This window comes from Lactuca sativa, chromosome 6 (assembly GCF_002870075.4).
Source record: "Lactuca sativa cultivar Salinas chromosome 6, Lsat_Salinas_v11, whole genome shotgun sequence".
NCBI lineage: Eukaryota > Viridiplantae > Streptophyta > Magnoliopsida > Asterales > Asteraceae > Lactuca > Lactuca sativa.
Window position 1 is genome coordinate 156,858,741 of NC_056628.2, and position 18,935 is coordinate 156,877,675.

The 18,935-nt window shown below is 31.7% G+C and overlaps 3 protein-coding genes across 3 annotated transcripts; 1 reads left to right on the forward strand and 2 right to left on the reverse strand.

Annotated features, from left to right (window-relative positions):
• Positions 1–266: 266 nt before the first annotated feature.
• On the reverse strand, positions 267–2,182 carry LOC111901168 (haloacid dehalogenase-like hydrolase domain-containing protein Sgpp). Its single transcript, XM_023897047.2, has 5 exons — positions 2,023–2,182; positions 1,232–1,346; positions 999–1,150; positions 664–925; positions 267–576 (listed from the first exon to the last, which is right to left on the reverse strand). The coding sequence occupies exons 1-5, from the start codon at positions 2,055–2,057 to the stop codon at positions 394–396; spliced, it is 747 nt and encodes a 248-aa protein (XP_023752815.1). The 5' UTR covers positions 2,058–2,182; the 3' UTR covers positions 267–393.
• Positions 2,183–10,463: 8,281 nt separating this feature from the next.
• Positions 10,464–13,378, forward strand: LOC111901193 (uncharacterized). Its single transcript, XM_023897078.2, has 5 exons — positions 10,464–10,842; positions 11,439–12,164; positions 12,285–12,698; positions 12,790–13,174; positions 13,219–13,378. The coding sequence occupies exons 1-5, from the start codon at positions 10,464–10,466 to the stop codon at positions 13,376–13,378; spliced, it is 2,064 nt and encodes a 687-aa protein (XP_023752846.2).
• Positions 13,379–14,214: 836 nt separating this feature from the next.
• On the reverse strand, positions 14,215–16,949 carry LOC111901169 (tobamovirus multiplication protein 2A). Its single transcript, XM_023897048.3, has 7 exons — positions 16,792–16,949; positions 15,794–16,074; positions 15,403–15,502; positions 15,082–15,162; positions 14,898–15,002; positions 14,603–14,812; positions 14,215–14,494 (listed from the first exon to the last, which is right to left on the reverse strand). The coding sequence occupies exons 2-7, from the start codon at positions 16,018–16,020 to the stop codon at positions 14,387–14,389; spliced, it is 831 nt and encodes a 276-aa protein (XP_023752816.1). The 5' UTR covers positions 16,021–16,074; positions 16,792–16,949; the 3' UTR covers positions 14,215–14,386.
• Between the last annotated feature and the right edge of the window lie 1,986 nt (positions 16,950–18,935).

Sequence of the window (18,935 nt, forward strand, 5' to 3'; positions counted from 1 at the left end):
CGATACCAAGATTGTCAAGTTAGAGTTAATCAACGGTCATTTACATGTTTTTTGTTAATAAGACAAAACAAGTTGTTTTGCATTTGTCACCTGAATGTCAGTACCCTGAATTGATGTCAATGAGACAAAAGTTGCACTTATTTGTCCACCAATAAAAAAAAAAGAAATAAGGCAGGACACGGACTCGCCTCTCGCTGTTGATTTCTCGTCTATGTAAAAGACATAAATACCCTCCTCATACAATTTGTAAAATACCCGAATCGGTCTTTGCTAAGGGAAAAGTTTGGGATTATTATGAATAAGGTAGCCTTTTCCAATTTAGGCGAACAATGATGTTGTTTGATTCTAGATATACGAATGTGTTTTTTTCAATGATCGATATTTTAAGCTATTTTAAGCGCCACTTGTCTTCTTTCTATCAATTTCTTCTAAAGCTGCCCATAGTTGTGGATCTTCATAATTTTTTATGAGAAGTGTCGGGTTTGCAGTCATGAGCATGTGTTCCGGATTTCTAGTTGATAACCCGACAACTGGCATTCCAGCCGCCACACCAGCTTTTATCCCAGAAACCGAGTCCTATAACAACAATGTAGTTTCAGTTATCATTGTAGGGGTAAATCTGACAAAAAGAATTTTCCAAGAAAAAGGGAAATTAAAGAATACCTCACAAATGAAAGTATGGGCTTTTGATACATTGAGAAGTTGAAGAGCTTTTAAGTAAGGATCAGGTGCTGGTTTTGGGTGCTCACATTCATCACCAATGACAAGACAATGGAAGAAATCAGTAAGACCAAGAGTTGAAATCATGAGCTCAGCATTTGGCCTTGGGGCATTAGTAACAGCTGCTCTTTTCAATCCATGATCTTCAATCCATTTTGTTAGTTTGTATAAACCCTTTATAGGCTCCACTTTTTCCTTCACCAATCTGTATACAGAAAACAAAATCAAACACACAGATAGAAACATATACAAAGTGTCAACAAGAGAAGAGGGCTTACTTCCTAAAATAAGCCTCTTTGTCTTCACAGAATTTTAATCCCCTTTGGATATCATCAGGGAAAAGGACAGCTGCAATGTCATCGTTATGTTTTCCAGCAATGTTCTTAATAAAGAAATCTTCGTCTATTGGAACCCCACCATTGAAACCGATCTGGTATCATGAAACATTTATCAAGATGAAAGTATTGTAATGGGGCTTATGAAGGGAGAAAAAGGTAGATGTAAATGTGACCTCTTGAAGCATTTCTTGAAAAGCAATGTGGTGGATTGGATCTGAATCACAAAGAGTTCCATCAACATCGAATAATACTGCTTCGAGTGGAGCAAGTGCCACAATTGTAGCTTTGCTGTTGTGAAGAAAACAAAGAATGGAGTCAGTAAGTGTAATTCTTATTTTGTTTCTTTCATATGGATGCATTATGCATATACAGATTGCAGATAAACCGAATTGTATAGATTTCACTTGATTAAAGCCAAAATCGAGTAGGTAAAGTTATAATTGTCTCATTAGTCAGTTTTGGTATTGGAGTATTGGTTACTGAAAACGTAATTATTCAGAGCCATATAATCGTGTGTATGCAAACACCCCCAAATTGGAACCACAACACGAAAAATGTGAAAACATTCTCTCTGTTCAAATCTAGTAAAGCCTAGGAGCATTGTTACACATGGAAGAAGGTTTCATCAGCTAAATTCGATTCAATTATAAGTATTAAATCGCTCAATATGAGAGGGAAAAATTGGATGCTAGTCTTGAATTCACGATGTTATTAGATGAATCATGAACATGATTACATCATCATATAAAGTGAATCGGACCTAACAATCGAACACACTTCTCATGTTAATTAATCACAAATCAATCAGCGATTCCTCGATTCAAAATGAAAATTACGTACAAAAGGAATCGTGTTAGTGAGCATCGGCAAGGTATATTTAGAGCAATCAGATCAAATTATCAAACAACTACGTAAACGAACTCTAGAACTGATTTACAGAGCGATCATAAGTGGAATTGTTTACCCGTTCTCTGAAATATCACTAGCAGACGCCGTCATCGTTCTGAAAGGTGTGGAAGAACAAATCTGAAATCTGAAATGTGAAATCAGTAAACCACTCGAAATGAATCGAAATGGAATCTTGAAACGAATGTGCTTCGAAGTGTCTGTCTATGGTAGTCTTAAAAGAAGTTCCAAAACGTGACATTTGTATGGTGGCTCTTATTCTTCCACGAAATTCTCGGTAAATAATAAGTTAACTTTTATTTTAAATAATATGTTTTATTTTATTTAGTTTATTTAATATCAACTTCTTAATATATTCCATAAACAGTAGCTTGTTGCCGTTTGTCTATGGAACTATCATATTTTTAATTGCAATTTCTTTCCTTTAACCACTATCCGGTTAATGAGATGAAAGTCAATATTATAGGAAGAAATTTTCATTATAATCTACTATCTATTATAATAAATGAAGGTTTTTTTGCCACATGTCATCTTTTCATTCATTTGGACACATGTCATTTTCTAAAATTTTTAAATTTTCTATTTTCCACTTGTCATTTTATTGTATTTTTCATTTTATTAAATTAAAATTCCATATTTAATATGTAAGGTAATATATATGTAAAGTATTTATTAGAAATGGTTTATATATGTAATGTATTCAATATATTAAAGCCTTACTAATTTTAATAATTTAAAATTTTTCTCATTTTTCTTATAAATTCAAACTTTTTCAAATTGTTAAAATTTCATATTTAATTTTTTTTAGTTAAACACATGTAATATATGGGTCTCACACCTAGTTTTAATATATAATTATGGTTTAGTGTCTTCTATGAATAACATGAATTTTCATTTACATGACATTCTATCCATTCTATGAAATAATATCTTATTTTCTATAATAATGGATTCATTTATTTTAAGAATTACATGTGATGTCATATGTGATGTCATGTATGTTACTAAAATTCATATCAATTTTAACACAGTTCATACCGAAAATAAGAGACACGGTGGTTACACTGCAAATTTCTTTGAAAAACAAATGATTTTAATTAACCAAAATAAAATAGCGGTTTAAACCGCAAAATGACCAAAATGTAATGACTTTGTTATATTGTCATTTTTTTAACAACCCATATTTTTTACCCGATCATTGTTTTTATTTCATGTTTTGGGTAATTAGGAATTAATTTTTTCTATTAAGAATGTTTCTTTGTATGTTATATATTATAAGTTTTTTTTTTATAAAAGACCGTTTTTTTTCCGTTTTAGACTTTTTTTTTTGTAAAAAAACAAACTTTTACCTATTACTTGTTATTTCAGCCCCGAGTAGGTTATCAACAGGTAAATTTTTTTTTTATAAAAGACCATACATTTTTGCATTTTTTTCGTTTTAGACCTAATTTTTTGAACTTAACTTTAACATATTTGTTTATTATTTCATTAGTGGAGACGGTTACCAAAAGGTAACTTTATATCCCTAACTCATGTGTGTCCTAAGCATCGATAACCTAAAAGACTAACTGATTCCAAAACCATATGTCATGTTTCTGGTTGTTCTTCTTCTTGTACACCATATAGGGTCCCCCCTGAAATGGTTTCTTCAAGCTAGGAACATAAACTTAGTAGAGAATGCTGAAATAAAATTTTGTTATTGTGAGGATGAAATTCATCTTTTTACCTCTTGTCCCAAAGCAATTTTCACAATATTTAGTTTGTTTGCAAATGTTGTCCCGACATTATTTTCACAATGTTTGATGATATAGTAACCGTGACATTTTTTCAAGTAATTTGTTATTTTTTTACCTATAAGGTCATTTTGTCTCAAATATTTATCAATATTTTACAATGAGTATTAAATTTATCTGACACCATATGTATGGAGGATCATAGACATAAGCTATTTTTTATTTTTTGTAACCTCCAACATGAAATTACATCGCTTTGGCATTCACATTAGTTTCATGTTGAATGTTACCAAGGTAAAAAAAATAGCTAATATACGAGATCCTCCATACATACATGTCGAATAAATTTGGTACTCATTGTAAAACATTGATAAATACATGAGACAAAATAGACATAAAGGTAACAAAAATGTCAACTTACTTGCAAAATTGTCCATTTATACTGCCAACATTTTGAAAATAATCTTGGGACAACATTGAAAACATACTCAATCTTGTGAAAACAACATTGGGACATGATGTAAATAGATGAGCCTCATCCTCACTAAAATAACTTTATTTCAGTATTTCTTACTAAGTTTATGTTCTTAGTTTGAAGAAGAAATCATTTCAGGGACCTTATATGGTATACAAAAAGAAGAGGAAGAAACATAAACATGACATTTTAGGTGATCAATGCTTAGGATACATATAACTTAGGAGGATATAGGTTTACATGTTGGAAATTGACTCCATTAACAAAACAATAATGAATAGGTTAAAATTTGGTTTGTTTTGAAAAAAAAAATAGATTTAAAACAGGAAAAAAAATACAAAATATAGTCTTTTATAGAAAAAAAAAATCAAATTACTTGTGAGGGTTGAAATAATAAATAATATGTCAAAATTGGGTTTTAAAAATATAGGTGTAAAAGAAAAAAAAAAATGAAAATATAAGGTATTTAAAGGAAAAACTCTATTATACTGTGTAACAACTATATGATCTGCAAACGCTGCCTTAAGTTGTGCCAAGGTAAATTTGGTTTTATAATAGATAATGAGTAAATCATGCTATTATTTATGTTAGAAGTATATTATCGATAAGTATGAGTCTTGCATAAAACATGTTTTTCCTTTTTGTTTATTGACATTAAAATGTTTTTATCAATTAGAGACAAAATTGTAAAAATGGTCTCTGTGGTGTACATTTTTTTGGAGTGTTAGTCCAAACCCCGATTTTTTTAGATTGGTGGTCATTTTGAGCTAATTTCGTTGCGGATTTGGTCATCCGATAAACCGAAATTACTGTAATGCCCTTCTGATTTATTTTTTATGTTTTTTTCTATTTAATTTAAATGAAAAAGAAAATAATTAATTAATTTGGGCCGACATCTCTCTCTCTCTCTCTCTCTCTCTCTCTCTCTCTCTCTCTCTCTCTCTCTCTCTCTCTCTCTCTCTCTCTCTCTCTCTCTCTCTCTCTCTCTCTCTCTCTCTCGCGCGCGCTAAGAAAAAACCTACATATCTTCTTCTCCTCGCCTCACATATAACTCAAAGCCATTAAAAATCAGATTAGCAAAAAGGATGATACGAAAGTAACGAAATTGGTGGTGTGTTGGGTTTATAAAAAGGAAAGAGAAATGTTTTGGGACTCGATTCGGTGTTTTTTATTGATAGAGCTAAAGGGGAGATGGAGATCTGTGTGATCTGCAGGTGACGAAAGAAAGTGCAGGTGACGAAAGAAAGTACAGAGGGTTCTTGATGGGTGATTTCAGAAGGAGATGGTGAGAGGGGATGTAAGTCCAAGATGAAGAACGGTATTACGACATCAGAGAGGATCATTGATTTGGACCTGGAAGACAAGAGAGATACGATTGATTCAGCCGCTTCATCTTCATCCAGTGGAAACCTCTCTTGCGAGATCTTAAAAGGTATTTTGGTGCTCTGCTCCGATTGATTCAGGGGTAAAAGGATAAATCAAGATGCACCTGTTATGTGTTCAAGAACTGATCATAACCTAAATCAAAAATCAAAGTTGCAGGTGGTTGAGGAAGATGATGATGGACCACGAAAAGAACCAAACCCACCAGAGCGTTGTGAAACCGTTGTGAAACAGGAGCCAAAGCCTTGTGAAGGGTTTCTACAACAGGAGAATTTCTCAACGAAGATAATTGAGAGCATTTCGCCTGAGGATTTACAGCCGATTGTTAAGATCTGTGTGGATAGTCTGAGGTCGAGTTATGGAGGAATTAGAACGACAGGTTTCTTGTGAAGGAACAGACGTTGCTTAAATCGGATTGTTGGAAATACCCTTTAGCTCATATTTAGTTTATGTTTATGTGTTTCTGATTGAGTTATGATCGATGTTTATTCAGGGATTCAGAAAAGTGGATCTGGATCAATGGGAGAAAGAACAAGTGAAGACGAGTGTGTTTATGATTAGAGAGAGAGAGAGAGAGAGGTGGACCCTTTTTTTTTAATAATTAAAATAACTATTAAATTTAAAAAATTGAAAAATAAATACCCTAAGGGTATTATAGTCATTTCATTATTTTGAGGGACAAAAAACGCAATAAAACTAGCTCAAAAGGACCATTCCCGAAATTCGTACAAAATTTGGTTATACATGTGTGTATATGCAATGTGCTTATTTTTTGAGATTATCTTTATTTAAATAGCATTTCAGAATGGGGAAAAGTGATATCTTCTATCATATTACTTACTTGTGAAGTTCAGTCAAATCATTGTGTAATATACAATGAGTGATAATCAACTTTTATTTTTTAGTTTGCTCATTAAAACTTGAAACTATGAAAAATGACGAAATAGTTAAAAAAAAATTGTTTTATTTAAAGTGAGTGGTCAATGACAAGATTTTATTTTAGAGTAGACCAAATAATATACAAAATATGAACGAGTGACAAAATTCTTTAATCTTAATTCCTTTTTTTTAACAAAAATGTATATTATACATATAATATATATGTAACTTTACTTTTTTGTGGGTGGGCCAAGGCTCCCTCTTGCCCTATATTGGCTACACCCGGTTGATTTTTTTTCTTTCTTTCTAACTATGGTTGGTATAAATGATTTTTCTTTTTTTTGAATGTTCAAAGATCTTTGTTAATGATTTTCAAAATTAAGTGACTGAATGAAAAAGTAAACCATAGTTGTTTTTGCATTATCTAGAAATCAATCTATACAAAATAAAACCCAAATATTGGTATATGACATATATGACCAAACTAGTGCAAAGTGTCCATATAAAACTTTGTAAATAAGATCTAAGTTTTACTACTCAACATGACTCTTGAAAAAATGACACTGCGCGTATTCAAGTTTTATCGAATACACTAGCCTATTCACAAAACAAACTTCATGCCAAAAGCAAAAACAATACATTTACAATGCTTTGTAAATCAAATATGATACAATATGTACATTGTTTTGTACCTAACCATTTCCTCTTTTTCATGCACTTGAGTTTTCTTTATCTGGACATCTCTTGTACCATAGGAGGTGCTTGTCGATACATTGTAGTTTCTTGCCTATACCTTTCCCTGTTTCTCTCCCATCCTATAAAAACCAAAAAATATAAACCATATACATGTATGTATAAACTATACATTGTGTTTGTTACACATGACATAACTGTATTGGGTTGGACTCGATAAGTTTTCTAAGGCTTAGATAATAAGGATGAGATGAAGATTAATGTCTTTTTCATAAATGAGATTAAAAGCAAACCCATGTCCACTTTTTGGAGTGGGATATAATCATACAAAAATGCAATTTGTGTCCTATTAACATTAGAATTAGTTCTAATACAATGCATGTCAAATGATATCTTATTCTCCATAATATGAAAAAGGGTACCTTGGAAAACTATAAATCCTTGATGTTCGAGTTGACGATATTGTTGACATAGTGCACACTGATGACACCATAGATGAAGACAATAGTCACTAGACAAACTTCCCTTTAGATTCCATTGTCTTCTCATTTTGGTGCGATATAAACCATTATAAAATGTAGCTAAAATAAAACCAACAATCCACCCTTGATAACCCATGGCACCGAAACATTTATGTTTGAATAGTATAAGCCATATATAATCAAGAATTTCCATAAACCCTATTTGGACCACATATAAAAAACAATAAAGTGATCCCGGTTCAGTCCAACCTACAACATTTCAAGTAAATAATAAAATTAGATGTTGCAACTTTTAAACGGTTAAAATGTCATAAATATGTAGTAAATCATTTTTTCAGTAATTGTTATAAAATGATATATTCGAACATAAGCAGCTCAAACTTTTTACTTTTTATATGATTTTTAATAGTATTTTGTAAACAAGACCGTTGAAAAAACAATGGTTTTCAATATGGGTTTTTATAAATTTATGACATAATACAATTTTATGTAGAGATTTTTTTTTCTTTCAGAATGCTGACTTGTTTCTCCTTCGTTAACAATTTCTGCAATCTTCCCAAATGCAACACATGGACAAAGAAGTACCAAAACACCTGAAAATTGTGGAAGAAATTGAAATTAACTCAATAAATAGGTTAGAATATTAATAAATTGTTGAAAATAATATGTATTGAATTCATACTTATTTTGAAGTCGGAAAAGCAATCGTAAAGACCAACTGCCCAACTATTTGGTGGGTTAGGATAATAAATTGGTTCTTGGCCGGCGGCAAGAGGTGTAGGAAGAGGAAACGGCGGAGGAATGCCACCGGAATTTGGCCAAAACATCGGCATCATTTGGTTGCCATTTTGCACGTTTGATGATCGTGGTGATGTAAATTGGCTGTTGATGGTTGTTGTTGGTTGCATAAATGGCGGTGGCGGTGGATTCCGGTGGTGGATTTGAGATTGATTTGGGGTTTGCTTCATTGTTTTTTATTTGAAGAAAGGAAAGAAAATAACGTATTGATAGGGAACAAATGTTCTTATGAGATGAATTAATCTTTTTTCTGAAAGTTATACATGAAAATTTGATGATTGTTTTTGCTTTTGTTTGGAAAGAAACAGACGTGATTTTGGAGATTTTTGAATGATTATCTAAAAGCTAACAATGTATTTGGACAAAATCTCTAATTTTAGGCTCTTCAAAATACTCTTATACCCTATAATCTTTATTACTTTATTATAATAGTAGTAATAACTAAGTACAATATTTTAATATTATTAAGAAAAACTCAATGTATTATTTTCTAATGCTAAAATAAACTATTATATTATTAGGGTTATATTATAACCCGTGTTACACGATGATTAATAGTATAATTTTTATGTTATAAAAAAAAAAAAAAAAAAAAAAAAAAAAAAAATTATTTGATTATACAATCACAAACAAATTTTATTTTACTCTTCATCACCATCTATCCTTTTGTTCTCCAACTCTTTCTGTTTTATCTTTTAAACTTACTATGAATTTTGTCATTTCTTCTTTCAACTTCAATGTTTCACTTTTTCCTCTTCGCCTTCTCGCCAATTACTTTCCAACTTTTAAAATGTTTCAATGCGACATGACACAACATATTTACAACATCTAAATTTTAAAGTGAAACCCAACACAAAAATAAACAGATTGATACAACACGATAATTAAAAGTGCCGGGTTATGGTCAAACTCTCTTAACCCATGTAATGTCTTGACACAACATAACATGCTTGTCGGGTCTAATTTTAGGACCAACAATCCAGATTCTTTTTTTTTATATTGTGATTAATCTTTAACTTTGACAAAAAAAATTGTAAGATATTTATACTCATAACGTGTGACCAGTGGCGAAGTATGTATGGGGCCACAGGAGGGGCAATGCCCCCCCCCCCCCCCTCCTGATTTTTGGGTTAGAAATAGGAAATATAGCTCAAAAAATTTAATTACAAGGCCTATTATCTTCAAACTTGAGCTTTGGCCCCTCCCGAACCAAACTCCAAGCAAGCATAGTCCGACCGAATCAGACTCCAGAAATCACGTTCGGTTCTTCGGTTCTTCCCCAATTTCGTTGAATCGCTGCTGCTTGATGTCGCTGTTGTCGCTGAATTGCTGCTCGCTGAGTCGCTGTTGGCCTGTTGGTCTCACACTCTCACTCTCGCTATCGCCCATCGCACCAAAAATCAGGTATGGAATCCCGAATTTTGTTCTTTCTTTTCCAGATCACTTGTTCTTTGTTCTGAATTCTGATTGAATGTTGTGTTGCACGTCTGCACTGTTGCTGTTGTTGCCTGTTTGCGAGTTACTCCTCTTTTCTCTCAATCTCTCGGTCCAAACTCCAAATTAGGGGTTAGAATTTCTCCTGTCAATTTGTCAATTTGGTTTATCTGATTTGGTGTAGGAATTAGGATAGTAGGATTCTAGAATTTCTCCTGTCAATTTGTCAATTTCTCCTGTTTGCACTGTTGCCTTCTGTTTGCACTGTTGTTGTTGTTGCCTTCTGTTTGCACTGTTGCTGCTGTTGCCTTCTAGTATATTTATTCTAGACAGTGGACACCAAACTGGAAGTATGGAATAGAAAAAAAATTGATTTTGTTATGCTTCAAACAAAACTTATTAACTGAAAACAAAGATGGATGAAAACCTTAGACTATTTTTATAAAATTGATTTGGTTGTCAATATGTGAATTTGATTTGGCTGTCAATTTGTCAATTTGATTTGGTTTTACTTTTCAGTTTTCACACACTGCTAATTGTTAAATGAGTTATTGGTTATTGTTCTAATTTTGATTTTGATTGAATCAGTTGTTCCTTCATTTTGATTTTTATAGATATAATCATGGGAAAGATGAAAACCTTAGACTATTTTTACAAAAGAAATGCAGATGATAAAGAAACTAATCATGAAAATGAAGAGAGTAAACGTCAAAAAACTTCAACAAGTGAGCCACAACCGCAAGAAACGGAAAATCAACAAGAGAATGAGCCACAACCGCAAGAAAAGGATAAACAACAAGAGAATGAGCCACAACCACAAGAAAAGGGAAATCCTAATGAAGTTGATTTGAAGAATCTAGAAAGAGATCCCGCTAAACGAAAGCAAATGTGGGATTATCCGGTTAATTTAAGAGAACAAATGAGACGAGCTTATCTGAATTTAGGAGCTTTCCAAATACATCTTAAGGAGTATCAAGCTAAATGTTCAACAAAACATCCTCGTAGATTCAAATATTCTTGGTTCAACATTTTCCCTTATTGGCTATAATATTCTCCAACAACACATGTTTCTTATTGTTTTATTTGTTATACTAGTTTATAACCCGTGAGAACCACGGTTATAAAATTAATTAAACTTTTATATTAAAAAATCAAAATTACTAATCAATTATTTTAAATAAATTATTACTTAAGAGATATTTTTTTTAGTTATATAGAATTATAATTGTTGATTTAAACAAATATGTGAAGTTATATCACATTATAATATGTATTGATTTGATTTTATTTTTTAACTTAATGTTATTAATTTAATATAATTAGAATGAAAAATTTTAAAATTTGAAATTTAAAATGGAGAATCAATTATTAATTTAATGTAATTAGAGTGGAAATTTTAAAATTTGAAATTTGAAATTGATAATTAATAATTTGACAAGTGGCATGATATGTTACATATTGTTATTAATGAGAAATTCTAATAGTATGACATTTGTCAATAGGAGAATAAACCTATTCATTTATTAGAATAGGAAGAGGAAGATATTTAATGATAAACCAAGTGTGTGTCATTGTTACGATGCATTTACTGTTAAAGGATCTGACAATTGGAAAAAAGTTAATGACGGGAAAAATTGTGCATTCTTGAAACATATTGGTTGCTCACAACATAGAAATGTTGTTGCATTTGTTGAAAACTTGATGAACCAAGCAGCACACATTGAAAATATCATAATGAAGCAAAATGAAGCGCAAATATTGAAGAACCGTTTATGCTTAAAAGTGTCAATTGACACAGTTCTTTGGTTGACCTTCCAAGCTTGTGCTTTACGAGGACATGATGAAACTCTTGATTCCAAAAATCGTGGTAATTTTCTCCAACTTCTAAAACTTCTAGCATCGTATAATGATGAAGTTGCAAATGTTATATTAGAGAAAGCTCCTTATAATTCAAAGTATACTTCTGCGGACATTCAAAAAGAAATTCTTAGTATTATTGCAAATAAAGTTCAAAAGCATATTCGTAGTGAAGTGGGGGATTTATACTTTTGTGTCATGGTTGATGAGTCACGGGATGAGTCTAAAAAGGAGCAAATGGCGATAGTTTTGAGATTTGTTGATGTGGAAGGAATCATACGTGAAAGGTTCTTGGATTTGGTTCATGTTAGGGATACGTTATCATTAACCTTGAAAACAAATATGTGGAGACAACTTTTACACTATCAATTTGATGTTAGTAAAATCCGTGGTCAAGGTTATGATGGTGCTAGTAATATGAGAGGGGAATGGAATGGATTACAAGCACTTGTTCTTGAGGATTGCCGTTATGCATATTATGTTCAATGCTTTGTTCACATATTGCAACTAGCCTTGGTGGCTGCTTCAAGGGAAATTATTCTGGTTCACTAGTTTTTCACAAACTTAATTTTTACAATTAACGTAGTTTGTGCTTCCAGTAAGCGTCATGATGAGTTACAAAAAGAAAAGGCAACTGAGATTGAACAGTTATTGGAACTAGGTGAAATTGAATCAGGTAAAGGATTGAATCAAGTTGGGACATTAAGAAGAGCTGGTGATACACATTGGGGTTCTCATTTTCGTTCTGTTTGTAGTTTGCTTAACATGTTTGCTTGTACTCGTGTTGTTCTCCAAGGAATAATTGATGACGTATCTGCTACTTATTCTCAACGCGGAGATGCTGATGCAGCTTACTGTTATCTGAAATCATTTGAGTTTGTGTTTATTCTTCACCTGATAAAGGAAGTAATAGGAAAAACTGAAATACTTTCTCAAGCTCTACAAAAGAAATCCCAAGATATTCTTAATGTCATGGAGTTAGTTTCAGCAACAAAGGAGGGTCTAAATGATTTTAGAAACAAAGGATGGGGGTCTTTACTTGCACAAGTAAAGTTTTTTTTTTTGTGAAAAACATCAAATAAATATGCCAGATATGAATGCTCCATATACTTCTATTCGATACCGGCCTCGAAAAATAGACAATCATGTTACTTTTGAACATTTTTATCGAGTGGATTTGTTTACAGCCACATTGGACAAACAGTTACATGAGTTGAATAGTAGATTCAATGATCGGGCGATGGAGTTGTTGAGACTTAGTTCTACTTTAGTTTCTAAAGTGATTAACGTTGATCAAATTTGTCTTCTTGTTGAGAAGTATTATCCTGAAATTTTTACGGAGCAAGAGAGGATTCAATTACGATATCAATTGGAGATTTTTAATATTGATATCACAAAGAATCTCAGACTAAGTGGTGTATCAACTATTGCTGACCTATGCAAGCGTCTTGTGGAAACTCAAAAACGTGAGACATAGTATTTGCTTGATAGAGTGGTTCAGTTAATCTTGACACTTCCAGTTTCTACCGCAACAACAGAGAGGGGATTTTCAGCATGTCGGATGATTTTCTCGCAAACAACTTGGTGATTTACATAGAAAGAGAAATTGTTGAAAACATTGATTCGAAGTCTGTAATTGATGAATTTAAAGACATTAAAGGTCGTCGGGCTGAGTTGTAATTCTTTTTCTGGGTGTTTTTTGTGTTTATTTGTTCAAAACAATTTGTTTTTTTAAGAACGTTAATTTCAATTTATAATACTTCCCCCCACCCCCAGTTAATTGTTCAAGCTTCGCCACAATAAATTTAGAAAACCTTCAACAACATATCACTATTTTTTATAATATAAAATTTTAAAATAAAATGCTCAAAACTGAACTAGATAATATAAAAATTCCTAAATTCCTAGATTATTTGAGAATAATTAAGAAAATATCTATTATTTACTTACAAGAGAGTTGAAATGTATCGTTGTTGCTTGTTGGTAATCAATTGTAATTTTGCAAGATAACAACAATTATGAAATATGTTTATTGTTGGTAATTAATTGCAACAATGCTATGAAGTGGAAAGGTTAGAACTTAGATTTTACTTTTTGGAGAATATATCATTATATATTTTTTTCAAAATAACAACATTTTTAAAAGCATTTATCAACTCTGAGTAATCACTACATGATTCACTTGTCATTGTATAATTCAATAAATATTTAATATACGATAGGTGAGAAAATATATATGGTTATCAATCAGTTCATGGTATCGATTTTAAACATGTAATCGTTGTATGTATTGTATTTAGCTATAAATTTTGCATAACTACCGAGAAAAAGTTAGAAGGATGACACAAGTGATTTTAATCAATTATATTAAAATATATAACAATATAAAAACCTGATTCACGATAGATTTTAGTCTTTAACTAGTTTAGAATCTAGAATCAAAACTGATTTTTCTTTATACTCATTTCAATCCAATTTTAAACCAATCCTAAAACTAAAGTCATGTCAAGTCAACATACACAAGATAATATGTTAACTTAGGATAAAAAAGCAAAATTACAAGAGTTAAATAAATAAATAAAGTAAAGCAAAGCAAACTCCTGAAACTGAGTTTTATACACACTCAACAAAAACATAATCAAACATAAATAAAACAAAAAATAGGTTTCAAAAAACACACACACATTCTCACATGATAGTGCATCGGCTTTTTTCCTCAGTTGGCTGCACGTTGACCTGTTGATACCTGTTTGACTCATTTGGGTTGTATGTGAACTCCGATGTATCAAGCCCATACTGTTCTCACACACACACACACACACAAAACCAAAAATAAATAAAATTAGCTATAAATACAACTAAACGAAATCAAAAGAAAACTGTTTCAGAATTTTAAACACGCACCTTTTCCCTCATTCGTGCACTCCATGCGTCATTTCTACTAGGGCGGCTGTCTAGGGTTCCGGGGACAGGGACACCGGCGGCAGGTGGTGGTTGTCTTCCAATCAACGGCTGTCGTTGCTGCCTGGGGCCCGCTATGTATTCATCATCACTATCATAATCTTCTGGACTATTTGCAGCTCTTACCATAAGCGCTAACAAGAACACAAGAACCTAAAAAGTCCACGTGTAATCATTATATAAATAGTAATAGCAATAAGGGCATTATGGTAATTTTCAAGATATTAGTGCCTTTTACCTGCAATACAACAGCTCCAAGAGCAACCCATCTGCATATATTCCAATTCTTCTCAATAAATCCATACATCATGTTGAAATCTCCCGTTTTGTCATCAGGAATTTTCTAAAAACACATTTGAATTTAAATAATCAGATAAATTTTTAATACAAAAAATTCAAAAAAATATTTAATGCAAACTCACGGATCTCCAGCTTTTGTCAAAGAAGATAAAAGCAGCACATCCCACTTCCACCATAATCAACAAGATCACAAGAACAGAGTACTAAATTCGATTAAGGAAATCAAATAATGACCGATTTACCCTTCTACATGTAACACTATAACTCCAAAATTATAGCGATCAGACTTTTTATTCTTTATCCATTAAGACAAGTTGTTATAGTCTTATAGATATTCAACCTTTATGGTTATTATCTCTTTTTTATCACGAGGGGTATTACAGTAAATTACATGTGTAATTATGTTAAAAATATGGATTTAATGAAGCTGTAAAGTAGGATACACAAGTTAGGCAACATCCACTTCGAGTTGCTGCTCCAATGCAACCAAAACAAGATATCACAAACAGAATTGCACCAACACCAACAAATAGATAAATAAACCTACATAAAAAAAATGTTAATTACTTTAATTAAAATGTTTTATTAGTTAAAATAATCATTGACATGATATAACAGGTCAAAATGGTTAATTTGGAAAAATGTCTGAAACTATAATGGTTTGATTGGAAAAGAAACATAGTCGTACTTTTTTCTGTAAAGTCGTACTTTTTGCAATACGTCAAAAAAGAAAAACATCAGATTAAGTCCATTAAGTAAAAAAGAAACAAAGTCAAAAAAGAAGAAACATCAGATTAAGTCATTAAGTAAAAAAGAAACAAGAAAAAATCGTACCAAAGAGTAGGCAAATTATCAAAAATGTTGTTGGAAGACAATGTTATAGCCATTAACATAGGTCGACCAAGTTGTATTAATTCATCATGTTGTGGGGCCCAGTCATCTTTAGCATTTTTGTACATAATAAACATGTAAACACCATATCCCACCATTGCAAGACCAAGAAGTGTCAACAAGAAGTTTAGGAGCTTCAATAAACACTCCAAACACCCCTTACAACCCATATTTTGTATTGATTATCCTCAAGTTGATAAAACCACAATCGTATGACTTCAATCCTACATTATAAATAGCCAAAAGGGAATCGAATATAAGATTAGATATAAGAAAGAAGGTGAGGAAATACAAGTAGATATAAGAAACCTTAATTGATTGAAATTGAACATAAAAATGTTTGTTTAATGACCTAACTAGCATAGAAAATGTTAGCTTAGTCATCAAAATTAACAAAATAAGATAACTAGTTTCAATTAGGGCTTCTTAATTTTCTTTTAACAACTACTTCCATCATAAGGATATTCAAAATCAAGGGGGTGTTTACTTCTTTGCTTTTCTGGTAAGCATAGAGATTTGATCACTCATAAAAGTCATACCTTTAACTCAAAAGAATCAATTTTGATCACCTTTCGTAGTACATATATCCGGTTAGCTACAAGATTCTTCTGTCAATTTTTTCTCAAAATTATGCAGCTTAAGAACAACAATATGACCTAAAACCTAAATTTTCCACAGGCTAAGACATGAATTTTCCGTGAAACCAAACAAGGTCTCGTGAATTTTACAAACATAATTCGACGCATTCACAATCCGGGGTATGTAGATCATCGTAGGAAAACCCAATTGATTCATGACACCAACATTGGATTCATGATTCAAGGAAATTCAACCCGATCTTAAAAAGTAAAAAGAAACAAGAATTGCAATAACCCAGTTGAGAATTTTGATCGAGAAGAAGAAATGAACCTAAATTGCGGATGATCGGATGAAGTACTTACACATATAGGCAGCAAAAATGGCTGAATTTTCAGATTTCGAACTGGAAGACGAGAGGAAAAGGGTGTGGGAATAAACTGAAACCAGATGTCAAAAATCAAATTTTGGTTTTTTTAAGAAGATTTTTATCCCAAAAATGTTATTCAATTGCTGGCCCCAATTGTTTTTCTTTGTGGACCAGGGAAATGAGACACCACAAACCGGCGACCACCAATAAGAAACTTTACAACCAAAAGTAAATTATTTAATTAATCAATAACCTAGATTTCATGATTATCTTAACGGGTAATACACATAAAAAAGTTCATTCTACTACATGAAGTTATTGAAAAAGTCATTACATTAAAATAATTTAGCAAAGGGTTTATGTCATAATATTTAATAAATTATCTAAAATATTTTTAAAATATCATTAAACTAAATAAGTTGTTAAAAGATAATGCACTTTTATTATTGTTTTTAAAAGACTATTGTAATTGACATTTATATGTTTTATAATGGTCTTTTAAAAACAAAAAACAAATGTTTGTTACATTCTAATAGCATTTATAGTTCAATAATATTTTCGTCGTCATTGGTATATTATTATTTTTTCCTTTCAAAAGCTTAAGGTTGTCACGTAACCAATTTTAAGATGTAACCATCGAATGAAATTGAGCATATCTTTAATTTGAACAAATAGATTAGTATTTCGTTAGTAGCATATAGAAAAATTAAGTATCTATTTAATTTGAGTCCATACGTGAAAGGATAATTATATGAGTATATCCATGTTTATGTGTGTGTGTGTGTGTGGTGGTGGGTGCGTGGAGGGGGGAAGGAGGGAGGGGTTGTTTGTGTGAAGCAATAGTGTAATGAGTTTAGATCCAACATGAGACTATTGCTTTAGAACGACAATGCACACCTCTAATCTACTCGTATACTACTTTTTAAATTCACCTATGTCACATACGGAATTTAAACCCTCGTTATCATGGAATGATGACATCTACCATATTGTAGATTTCAACAAGAGATTGTTAACATCTGTTTGTATAGATTAATGGAGTATGGAAGGTTTTGGCTACTTACTAACATTTTCAGTGAGAATATATTGACGTAATGTAACGCCCCAAAATACCAACAAAAAATTTCATTTTTAAACCATCAAATCCATACAAACGTTTGTTCCAAAACCAATCAGAGTAAAATGTATCTTTCAAACATCAGAGTAAAACAATAATAATCAGCTCGAAAAAGCCATCAGTGGATGTTGTGCGGTGAAGTCGGGCCCTTCCCTTTGAAACTGGATGTACCTAAAAATATTAAACTATAAGCATAAAGTTTAGTGAGTCCCCTAAAATACAGTAAGCATAAAGCTTACGGATGCTAGAATGTGAGCATACGAGTTGTCGACCGGGCTAAGGTATCTTCTTGTTCTGTTATTATGTAATCATGTTTTATAGCGTAATTATGAACAGTTGTTGGAACCCGAGTTAGTTGTAAGAATACATAATATGATGCTATTATGAACTCTGTAGTAGATCTAACAGGTGGATTCCACATATTGGTTAATGTGGGTTATAAACCCTAACTTGTGATTTAGTTAATAACTTATGGTGTTAAGTTACTTAGCACTTGTATTGTGGAGTTTAATTAATTTGGTGACAAATGGTCACGAAGTTTAGCTTGTAGTAGATTGTGACAAGTTCTAAGGAACTTCTTATTTTTTTATTAGGTGTTAGTAAAATGGCAAGCCGAGAAGAGAAGAAGCCAGAGACCAAAGCAAAAGTTATTATTACCAACTATCCAGATGAGTAACTATACTCTAATAACTAATGTTCTTGATATGTGTTGTTACACAATATGTAAATTTATATTGTTGTTGTTAATAAATTGTATATTATTGTGGTCGGTGAATATTATTATGATGTAGAGATACACATATCAAGTGGCAATTAATATATAAACTAAATGGTGAATATGATGTTATTATATAGAGCGATAACGAATTTTATATTTACTTTGGGCAAAATACGTGCAAAGTAGTGTATTACAACATGGGTGATTATCAGTTAGCCTCATCGATGTTTCAAGGCAACAACTGTTGGTGTAAAATGTTGTTTAAAGTCTTATATGGTTTCATAAGACAATAACTTAGATTGAG